Source organism: Engystomops pustulosus, chromosome 9, assembly GCF_040894005.1.
Source record: "Engystomops pustulosus chromosome 9, aEngPut4.maternal, whole genome shotgun sequence".
NCBI classification, from domain to species: Eukaryota; Metazoa; Chordata; class Amphibia; order Anura; family Leptodactylidae; genus Engystomops; species Engystomops pustulosus.
The window spans coordinates 59,460,865-59,473,132 of record NC_092419.1 but is presented as its reverse complement, the minus strand read 5'-3'; the positions used below and the strand labels follow the sequence as shown (position 1 = coordinate 59,473,132).

At 42.3% G+C, this 12,268-nt stretch overlaps 1 protein-coding gene across 6 annotated transcripts in view; it reads right to left on the bottom strand.

Annotated features, from left to right (window-relative positions):
* Positions 1-2,570: 2,570 nt before the first annotated feature.
* AIFM1 (apoptosis inducing factor mitochondria associated 1) overlaps positions 2,571-12,268 on the bottom strand; it is a 106,022-nt gene continuing 96,324 nt past the window's right edge. For all 6 annotated transcript variants that reach the window (XM_072123659.1, XM_072123654.1, XM_072123656.1 and 3 more), the window contains 2 exons: positions 4,283-4,482; positions 2,571-3,536 (listed from right to left, as the gene is read on the bottom strand). In XM_072123659.1, the coding sequence (XP_071979760.1) occupies positions 3,465-3,536; positions 4,283-4,482 (272 nt within the window). In that variant the 3' untranslated portion in view covers positions 2,571-3,464. The remainder of the gene's footprint in view (positions 3,537-4,282; positions 4,483-12,268) is intronic.

Below are 12,268 nucleotides of genomic sequence, written 5' to 3'. Positions count from 1 at the left end.
ATCACAATAAGAGGTAGGCTATATATCAGGGCAGCAATTGGCTGGCACCAATTAGCGGCACCCTGGCCCTTTAAATTTCACAAAGCCGCGGCACATCCGCCTTAGGGGGTATAACGCATGCACCAGGCCACAGTAGCAGCCGCTAGAGCGCAGACAGGTTAGCACAATTGCAGCCGCTGCGATGGGGCGCCACCACACCGAAACACTTGAGATATGGGTCACAGGAGAACCCATGACAGTATCCCCCCTTCGGCCTCCCCCTCTTCTTGGCCAGAAGAAAAGAACCCTGCGGTCCAGAATGTTGTCTTCACGCTCCCAAGATCTCTCCTCTGGCCCGAACCCTACCAAACCACTTCCCTCTAACAGACTTCATGCCCCAGATCTCCTTTACTGCAAAAGTGGCATCAGCCTTAGGAGAAGCAATTCAGCATGACAGCCTTAAGAAGAGATACATGGAAGGAGTTCGGGATGCGCATGGGGGGAGGCAGAGGAATCTTGTAAGTCACAGGATAAATGCCCTTCAGCACCTAGAATGGACCCAGGAAAGGAGGACCAAGTTTGAAGCTGGGAATCTTCAACCGGACATGTCTTGCGGACAGCCACACTATCACCCGGAGAGAAGACTTGGGGAGGCCTTCGTCTCTTGTTGACCTAGGTCTTGGTGCAGACAGACGCCCGAAGTAGAAACTGACGAGTGCTTCCAGATGGACTTGAGATCTTTTACCAACTCTTCCACGGCAGGAAAATCAGAAGAAACAGAGAGAGTCTGGAGAAACAGGAGATTTTTGTGGTCAGTGTAGATACTGTCCGGATGACAAGCTCCTACCAGAAGATAACGACATTCTTCCAAGGCAAGTTTTATGGGCAGAAGTTCCTGATCACCTATGGAGTAGTTCCTCTCTGCGGTAAAGAAGACTTTTGAGAAGAAGCCACTAGTGAGAGTTCGGTCTTTGGGCCCTTTCTGGGTGAGAACGGCACCGGCTCCAACTGAGGAGGCGTCAACCTCTAGTAGGAACGGTTTCTCCGTATCAGGCAGAGTGAGTACAGGAGCAGAGGCAAAGTTAAAGTTCAGCTTGGAGAAAGTTTCCTCAGCTGCCAACCATCCATTGACCATCCATTTTTGGATGCTGGAACCCCTGCACTTTAAAAATTGTCTTTCTTGTTGCAAGCTTAGGATAGACATTTTTCTTGGTCAGTGCCACAATGGGAGAAACGAGAGAGGAGAAATGCGGTATGAACTCCCGGTAGCAATTAGCGAAGCCCAGGAATCTCTGGATGGCCCACTGGGCGAGGCCACTGAAGACAATTTTGTGGGATCCATCAGTAGTCCCTTGCCAGAGATATACCCGAGGAAAGAAAGACTCTTGATGAAATAGACACTTTTCGAGCTTGGCACACAGGCAATTGGCCCTTAGGCGCCTGAGTAATAGTTGCATATGAATTTTATGGGACTCATGCTCAGCAGGTATATATATAGCAGGTCTCTGAAAATGTTGTTAATGAACTCCTGAACTACATCTGGTGTGTTACAGAGTGTAAGTTGCACCCGGTATTTACCAGAGCCCACGACAAAGAGGGTTGGACTTCGGCGCTGGGCCACAGCAGCTGTCGTTGAAGCGCAGACAGTTGTGCACATGGGTGCGCCTGCAACCCGATACATGGGTCATAGGAGCACCCATGACAACTGTATAGTCAAAAGAATATGTACGTAGATTAGTGAGGCTGTTGTGATGAGCAGGGTGGGATGTGGTTGTGCTCCCTGAGACTGCGGAGACTAAGCCTATTCTGCCCTGAGTGGTGTGGTACCTATTTTCCCCTAACCTATCCCTTAAAAAAAAAAAAAAAAAGACCCTGTTAATGACCTAACCTGGTCAATTCCCATATTGGAAGTAATATAACAATATCTACATACATATTCTTTTGACTATACAGTCTACTTGTCACAATGACCACAGACAGTATTTTCTAAGGAATAACTAACCATCTTATGACTTTCGTAACCAGCTATAGATGAGCACCTTACATCCACGTATATTTTTCATATCACATTATTACTGGATGCATTAAAGTCTGAATAATCACAATAGTGACGCTTACCCTTGACCTATTTTTAGCTGTGGCAGCATAGCCATTAATAGCATTATACTCATCACCAATTTTCCCCTTCCTTTACTCATTGCGTATTAAAAGTTACGTTTTATAGACCTCACCTATTTTGGACTGCATATATTCAACAGTACAGGTGAACTTGGGGCATTACTCCACCAACCTTTGTTTGTATTTCTGGCATCTAGATCATGATTTCACGGGACCAAGATGATGGCATCCAAGTTCTGAATGGTAAGAAGGTGGCATGTGGAGGAGCTGCTGAACTCGAGCCTAGCCTAGAACATATCCCCTGAACAAATTTGATTTTATTGGGGTCTCAGGGAAACAACTGTTACTAAAATAGGGGTGGAATTTGGTTAATAGGGCTCAATGGGAACCTGTCACTGTGCTTGTGAAAAATGTGGTAACAAGTTCCCTTAAAAATTTCACTTTAACATATTACAAATTACAAATATTGTAGATATTTTCCAAAACATTTATTACAAATTATCCATATTTTATGATCCATACATCAGAACATGTACAACCATTTGCTATTGTTTACTTGTATTGCACTTGGACAGGTATATTCCATTAAATGAAATATAAAATCCGAAACATACCTTAAAAACCTGGTGACATCCAGCAACCAAGAGCACCTTTGGGCTCTGGCTGAACAGACAATTACATGCCCCCAGAACACTTGCAACTCATTAGCATATTTTTTTAACCCCATTTTTAGGAAAAGGAGACCTTAAAGATTCTGCCTTGGGAAGCTTAGAAGAGTCTTCATCCATTTTGCTTTTAAAGGAATGAATCAGTATATTTCTTTTAAAAGAAATCTACTATCAAAATCAAGCACAATCAAACAGTGACACTTGACTGTGGTAAAATCTTATTATATTTGATATCCATCATCAACTTTCTTTTAATATTTAAAAGAAAATAGCTTTACAGGCTGTTGCACTAAGCAAGAAGACTCCCTCCATCCCCATGGTCTGCTTAACCCTTTCCTTGCTGTAATTTCAGGGCAGTAGAGGAAGTTTAAGTGCCAAAATAGTATGGGGGGGCAGTATAACAGCCTGAGAAGCCAAAGTATGGAAGATGATTTTAGAATGAATAACAAATATAAGCAGATTACCAAAGTCATTGTGCCTGCATCTATGACAAAGTGCCCCTGGTTTATCAAGTCTGAAGTTGGTGGTCGATTTCCTTTAAACTTAACAATGGCATTTCTTGAATTTCTACACTGCCATGGATGGCTTCTTATGGCATGACCAAACTTGCATTGAACTTTAAGTCCCAGGTACTGATTATTTCACTTTCTTATACAAGCATTGTTGATTATTTTTTTCTTCGTAGCATTCTTCATAACTTTACTCCTCATGGATGTTAAAGAGTTTGGCTACCTCATTCAAGTCAGCATGTTGCTCCCCATCCTTTATTATCTAGAATATAAATTGTAAAGACCATGATTAACAGATGGTTGATGATCTAGTTTTCCCCAAGTGCACCATTAAAAAGGGTATTTACAACTTTTCAAGCTATAGGAAGATGATCAATGGGGGTCCAACAATTTGGAGAGTGTCCCATTCTCGAAAATGGGTGGAATGGCAGGGCAAGCATGCATATTGCCACACCTTTCAATTTTACAGAAGTGTCGGAAGTAGCCAGACAAAAGCGCTTGTTTGGATGCCCTCCCATACAATTTAAGAGTGACATGATCATCCTGCTGACCCACCGATTTTTTCAGTATATACACAAAATCCATCAATCCACAAGAGTGGACAAAAAGAAAAATTTAGATTGAACCCAATACTTTGTGTATGTGGCTAATTGACACTTGAGTGTAAGGCTGTGAAGACTTGTGAAAGCAAGAAAATAAATCACCCAGTATAAAGGTCCAGTTTTAGCAATATACAGAATAAGGGTGCATACACTAATTGGAAAATCTACAGCACAATAGGCACAAGACTTCAGGTTTTTTTTATGTTCAATAGATTTAAGCTAGATTTAATAGATTTAAGCTACAATAGATTTAAGTTACTTCTTAAAAATCAGAAGATAAATAATTTTTATTGCACCTGTATACAGGCAAATTGCATTAAACACATACAGATTTTCAACTCATACCATTTTCATGCATCAGTTCCTAATCAGAACCTACTGTTTTGTGGTAACCTAGAATTCTTACCTTGCGTGCAATCGGCATGCGGTTAAAGATGTTCCATAGCACAACTCCTACCACCACATTATCTCGAAGGTAGAACACCACTCCCTTTCCATAGGAATCTCCCTGCTGTGCAGGAGACGGGAGTGAAGGATTAACTGTGGAGCTGTCACTCGCTAATTGTACCACTCCTTCATAATCGGTCTCTGAGCGAATCCCAGTGCCTATTTTATTCAAAGAGTAAGGACAAAAAGTGGATAAACGTTAGATTTGAGAACATGACCGTATGTGGATTACGATTAACTCTGGAGTTAAATCTTGATCCAGGGATTATTCCAACTGCCGGGAAAAAAGAAATTGGAAGAAATTTTTCTCCTAATTTTTCCTAATATCAGATAATTACTTGTTTATGACTTCCTCTCAATGAACATGTTAGCATTTTAGGTATACACCAACATATACTGACACACTTCTATTTGCTCACCAAGAAAAAGTTACAGAGCAGGATGAATTCAGACAGACACATCATAAACCAGTAGATGGGAAACACTTGTGGGAAAACATTTCTTTGGACCAGGTCACGGTGTAAACAGTGTGAAAGATTTAGAGGTCCTATGGTAAAAGACCAAGAATGGCTGAGGGTGACTGGAAGGTCATCATTAGCTTGAATTCCCAGGTTTTTCTCTGAAACACAGACTAAATATTATACCTGTGTTAAAAGCCCACACACACACACTTCAAAATTAACTTCAGAACCCTACATTCCTATAGACTTATAGACATGGATGCCCCACTAGAAGATTGTGGGAAAATATGCAAATAAGTTTTCCAGGATAGCACAAGGAAAACCAAGCCTCTTTTAGCTACCTTGTAAGGCAGCTCCCTTGACCAAACTTGATGTCAAGGGAGCTGCCATACAAGTCAGCTAAAAGAGGCATGGTTTTAATCATCCCACCTGGAAAACGTATCCAGATGTATTACATGTACTAATATACACTCACTGGCCACTTTATTAGGTACACCTGTCCAACTGCTCGTTAACACTTAATTTCTAATCAGCCAATCACATGGCGGCAACTCAGTGCATTTAGGCATGTAGACATGGTCAAGACAATCTCCTGCAGTTCAAACCGAGCATCAGTATGGGGAAGAAAGGTGATTTGAGTGCCTTTGAACGTGGCATGGTTGTTGGTGCCAGAAGGGCTGGTCTGAGTATTTCAGAAACTGCTGATCTACTGGGATTTTCACGCACAACCATCTCTAGGGTTTACAGAGAATGGTCCGAAAAAGAAAAAACATCCAGTGAGCGGCAGTTCTGTGGGTGGAAATGCCTTGTTGATGCCAGAGATCAGAGCAGAATGGGCAGACTGGTTCGAGCTGATAGAAAGGCAACAGTGACTCAAATCGCCACCCGTTACAACCAAGGTAGGCAGAAGAGCATCTCTGAACGCACAGTACGTCGAACTTTGAGGCAGATGGGCTACAGCAGCAGAAGACCACACCGGGTGCCACTCCTTTCAGCTAAGAACAGGAAACTGAGGCTACAATTTGCACAAGCTCATCGAAATTGGACAGTAGAAGATTGGAAAAAACGTTGCCTGGTCTGATGAGTCTCGATTTCTGCTGCGACATTCGTATGGTAGGGTCAGAATTTGGCGTCAACAACATGAAAGCATGGATCCATCCTGCCTTGTATCAACGGTTCAGGCTGGTGGTGGTGGTGTCATGGTGTGGGGAATATTTTCTTGGCACTCTTTGGGCCCCTTGGTACCAATTGAGCATCGTTGCAACGCCACAGCCTACCTGAGTATTGTTGCTGACCATGTCCATCCCTTTATGACCACAATGTACCCAACATCTGATGGCTACTTTCAGCAAGATAATGCGCCATGTCATAAAGCTTGAATGACAATGAGTTCACTGTACTCAAATGGGCTCCACAGTCACCAGATCTCAATCCAATAGAGCATCTTTGGGATGTGGTGGAACGGAAGATTCGCATCATGGATGTGCAGCCGACAAATCTGCGGCAACTGTGTGATACCATCATGTCAATATGGACCAAAATCTCTGAGGAATAGCCTGAATAACATTCAGGACCATGGGAAAACTGGGTGCTGCTGGCTGCCATACATAAACACATTACTCGTGGAGCTTTCTGAAGCTGGATCACTCATATACAGCAGCTGGGGGATGGTGCAGCGATTGATTACTTCTGCCTGTTAGGGAAAACAGTGATTAAATCATTCTTTCGAATAGATTAAAAAGAGAAGAGAGAAAGGCGATAATGGCGCCACATGTGTGAAAGCAGTTTCTGACTTAAGAGGAGGAATATAATTAGTAGTCTGCTCACCTACTATGGTTGTACAGTCAGTACAACACATGTAGTAGCTTTAATATTGGGGTGGTTTAGGCAGCTGTCCTGGATTCCTTCTGGCAAAGAGATTTGCCGGATAGCAGGGTAAAACACTATATGGCGATATTCCAGGCTATCTACGGCGCCAATTACTCAGAATCATTCCTTGTTATAATCAAATGTCTTTATTCACCAGCTGGGTAATAAGCGTTTCAAGCCCGAACTTCAGTTACATACAGCCTAAAATTACATTAAAAAGTGTAACCGTCATTTTGAGCAAAAAAAACTAAAATACATCATTCTGCTCCAGGTGTCCCTGGGAGTCATTCCTCAAAGTATTTTGCCTCTTGGTCCTCATTTACTACCTTTTTTGGCCCATAGCAACCAGGGTTTCCAGCTCTCAAAAAAACTACAATCAGCAAGATGGAGGAGCGGAGCCTGACCCCTGTCACTTCTTTACAAGTGCCTGCTGCTGACCAATGACACCAGAGCTATCTCATATCTCTCTATTTAGTATCCATTTATCTCTCATATTTCTATCTCATATCTATCTATGTATATCCTATCTATATCATATCTATCTATGTATCCAGGTCTATCTGTTTATCTATCTACCTACCTACCTATGTAACACTCCAGCACAGCACATGAGGGCACAGCTTGTAGACTTGGAGAGAGTCTCCTGCCATTTCCTTGTGTGAGGTGATGGGGGAAGGGGGGGCTGCAGTTTCTGCCTGTGTGGATTATTTCTGGGAAGAATGCAAATAAGTTTTCCAAGGTGTTAAATGGAAAACAATACCTCCTTTTGCTACCTTGAAAGGCAGCCCCCTTAACACCAAGTATGGCCTACAAGAAGTGAAGGGGGCTGCCTTTCAAGGTAGCAAAAGGAGGTATTGTTTTCCATTTAACACCTTGGAAAACATATTTGCATTCTTCCCAGAATCCCCTAGTGGAGCATCTATGGCTTTAAGTCTACACACGCCTTCAAGGTGGCCTTAATTGGCAATCTCTCCATAAGGAGAACACCTACTGTCTGACCCTGAATTAATTCTGAGAGATAAGAATGTAGGTGTTTGATCATTACATTAGTTTGGGCTTCTCCCTGCACATGGCTGAGTGCTGAGGCAGTTACACATGAGGTAACAGCTGTGTAGAGGGAGAGTGAGGCGATCGGCTGTGTGCAGGGAGGGGGAGGGGGGCATGTCTTCTGTCCGTAGTCTTCTTTATGACGACGGAATGGCCATAGTAACAGCTATCTGAGCAGTTACTGCCATCTAGGGGAAGTCTGCAGAATACAAGAGGAAGCAGCAAGATTCGGGTAACTAATCCAATTACAAAAGTGCTTAAAATTACCTGCTCTACAACATATCAAAAGTTTTTTGAAATGACGGTTACACTTTAACCCCTTAAGGACGCAGCCATATTGTAGCTTAAGGCTCAGCCCGATTTTTTGGATTCGGACTTGCGTCGCTTTATATGGTTATAACTTTTGAACACTGTTACTTATCAAAACGATTCTGAGATAGTTTTTTCCCCACATGTTGTACTTCATTTTAGTGGTAAATTTTGGCAGATAAGTTTTGCGTTTATTTACAAAAAAAAGAAAATATGATAAATTTTTTGAAAAATTTGCCATTTTCGAAATTCTAAATCATTGCGTTTTCAGGCAGATAGATTTACCACCTAAATAAGTTGCAGAATAACATTTCCCATTTGTCTACTTTACATTTTCATAATTTCTGAAATGTCTGGATAATTTATTTTGATGTCACGCGGCTTACAAATAGAATATCGCTTTTCCGGATTTTCAGAATTGACTATTTTGGGGATAAATACAGTTTTGAATGAAATTTTACATATTTAGCATCAAAACCCCCTATATAACCAACCCATTTTCAAATCTGCATCCCTCAAGCTATCAGAAACAGCTTTTACGAAGATTGTTAACCCCTTGAGATCTTCATGGTAATTGAATCAAAATGGGGGTGAAATTTAGAATGGTCATATTGTTCCCTTATACGTTCATTTAGCACTAAAATTTACACATTTCCAAAATATAAAAAGAGAAAACCCACCATACAATTTGTTCTGCAATTTCTCCTGAATACAAAGACCCCCCATATGTGGCTGTGACTTGTTTTATGGGCACACAGCGAGGTGCAGAAGGGAAGGAGGGCGCTGCAGCTGCCAGGATTTTAGTTTCCTCATTGGCCCCTTTTGAAGGCTATAAAATTTTCGCTTTTTCGTTATTTGGGCCATGTGATGCCATTTTTTTTGCGCGATGAGATGCTTTTTCCATTGTTACCATTTTGGGGTTAGTATCACCTATTGTTGAAAATTTAGGAACTTTTTTTGAGGGCAGGAGTAGAAAAGCATCAATTCTGTACTGGATTTTTTACTTTTTTTTTTGGTGTTCACTGTATAGACTAATAATCATGTTATCTTTATTCTATGGGTTGATACGATTATGGGGATACCAGACTTGAATATATTTTCTTACGTTTTACTAAATTTGTCAAACAAAACCCTAAATGTGGGGAAAAATCTATCATTTATGTATTGCCGTCTTCCAAGTGGCATAACATTGTTACTTTTTTGGCTACGGAGCTGGTTGATGGCTTATTTTTTGCGGGACATGTTGTACTTTGCACCAGTATCATGTCGGAGTACACATGGTTTTTTGATCACATTTTATAGCATTTTTTGTGGGATTGAATAGCTAAAAATCATAATTTTTGGAAGGTTTATAGCAGTTTTTTTTACGGCGTTTATCGTGGGGGTTCAATAATGATTTACTTGTATTCTATGGGTTGTTACGGACGCGGTGATACTATATATGTGGGGTTTTTGTTATGATTTAGACTTTTTTGGGGTTATATGTCTCTTTATATGTTATGGGGCTTATGGCCATTTTTAGTGATTTATTACTTTATTTTTTATTGAATAACATTTTTTTTTTTACTTTTTCACTTTTCCACCATGGGAAATGACCAAGCAATCATCTGATTGCTTGTTCATGATAATACTCTGCAATAATCATGTATTGCAGGGTATTATCAGTGTTAGCCTATGCACTTGCATAGGCTGGCACTATGCCAGTAAGATGACGTCACAGACGCCATCTTACTGGCAGTGCCTGCAGGCAGTGCTGGGGACCAGATCGGACCCCAGCACTTCCATAGCAGCGATCGGTGCCCCCCGAAAACGGTTCGGGGGGGGGGGGGTGATCGTGGGGGAAAGACACCCCAGAGGCATGTTAGATGCCGCGGTCGTGCTGACCGCGGCATTTAACGGGTTACACACCCGCGATCGGAGCCGACTCCAACCGCGGGTGTTACACTGGGGTGCCGGCTATTAGTTACAGCCGGCACCCCGTGTTTCCCGATGCCAGTTCGGCTCTGATCCAGAGCCGAGCCGGCATAAGCGCCGTGGCGGATATATCCGCCACTGAGCGCTAAGTCACTGCGCTCCGTGGCGGATATATCCGCCACGGAGCGTGAAGGGGTTAAAAGATAGACTAAAATAGTAAATAGCAAAGTAAATTCATATCGATAATATAGATTGAAAAATGGAAATGTATTTACATAAAAAAATGCAGCACATAATCATATTTGTTGTGAGTTTATAATTAAGACATTATTACATATAGCTATAATACACAATTAAACAATATCAATATGATGTAGTGATCAGTAAACAAGCAGAAGTTTGTGGGCATGAATTACCTAATCGTTATCTTGTATCTGTGTTGGTGTACTGAACTATGGAAGCCTGTGTGGGAAAAAATAGATTGAAGGCAAAGGACAATAAGGGATGTGGTCCGCGGAGTGGTGGAGTGACGAGGATCTGTGTTCAATAACCTGTATATTTATGTATTGCACCACGGAGGTCTCTGGGGAACAAATTGGGTAGAAGGCAGAAGTATCCATGAGGAATGTGGTCCCCGGAGCAGCGGAAACTGTTGGGATCCAAGGGAAACGGACACTGTCGTGGAGCTCATGATAATGAAACATTTAATCTGAAATATATTTTTGCAGCAGCCAATGTGTAATATACTTGATCGAATGCCAATGTGGTCTACAGTACGTAGGTAGAACTACTCAGGCCCTCCATTGTAGGATCAACCAGCATGGATACAATTATCAAACACAAAATTCTGAAACATGGCCTCTCGAAACACTGTACACTGAAACAAAGGGGAAGGAAAAATTTCCATAATCCCCATTGATCATATTAGTCAGGAGGTCAATAATAGATTTAAAGCCTTAAAAAAGGAGGGAAACATATTGGATATACAGATTAAAAACCATCAAACCTTCAGGACTAAATGGGATGACAAACAATATTGACTTAATCCCACCATTCTTTCAATAGCCGCCAATCCAGTACCTCATTAATTCTATTACCACTCGTCTTTAGACTTAAAGGTTTCTACTTACCGTGCTGGAATACAGCACATTATCATGATCTCCACGACATAGTGTCCGTTTCCCTTGGATCCCAACAGTTTCCGCTGCTCCGGGGACCACATTCCTCATGGATCCTTCTGCCTTCTACCCAATTTGTTCCCCAGAGACCTCCGTGGTGCAATACATAAATACACAGGTCATTCAACACAGATCCTCGTCACTCCGCGGACCGCATCCCTTATTGTCCTTTGCTTTTGATCTATTTTTTCCCACACAGGCTTCCGTAGTTCAGTACGCCAACAAACAGAGATACAAGATAACGATTAGGTAATTCATGCCCACAAACTTCTGCTTGTTTACAGATCACTACATCATATTAACCCCTTAGCGCTCCGCGCCGTAGCTGTACTGCGCAGCTTCCCACTATTGGCGCTCAGCGCAGTACAGCTACTGCGCGAGCGCATACTATTTTAGAATTGTCACCACGTCGCGAGACGTGGTGACATCGGGCTGAAATTTGGGTGACAGAGGCAGGAGGAGTTCCTGTCTCCGTCACCCGACCAATCAAATCGGTCCCGCCCGCCGATCGCCGTGATTGGCCAGTCAAACCTGACTGGCCAATTACAGCGATTTTAGGCTAAAAAACGTGCTTTTAGCCCTTTCCTCTTCCTCCAGCGGCACCATTTTGGTTTGTTATCGCTGGAGAGAGGAAAGAGCGTTACTGTGTGCACCAAAATACACTTTTACACTATAAATAGTGTTCTGATCCTTATCTGATCCCTATTGTTCCCTACAAATTCCCATCCCTATCTGTTTTTTCCTGTGTCCTGTGTGTTCCCTGTGTGATCGCCTTGTGTGATCCCACGTGTCTTCCGTTTTTCCCTGTCTGTCCCTTCTGAACCCAAACGCACTTTTCAGTGCGCTGTGTTAGCGTTGTTCTGCACTGGACGCACTTTTCAGTGCGCCGTGTGAATAGCGCTGCACAGAATCTTTAGCAATCTTAGCGGTAGTTAGTTTGTCTTAGGGCAAGCTAGGTGCATTTGTAGCGCCTTTTTGCGCGGTGCACATAGGTTTTTTTTCGGTGCCTGGTAATATTTTTTTCCAGAACGCCGTAGGTGTACCCGTACATAGCTACTTTTTTTGTGTGCTATCTGTGCGGCTTGTCCGTGTAGTTTAGTGCGCATTATTTTTTGTGTGTGCCATCTGTGCGGCTTGTCCGTGTAGTTTGGTGTGCATTACCTTTTT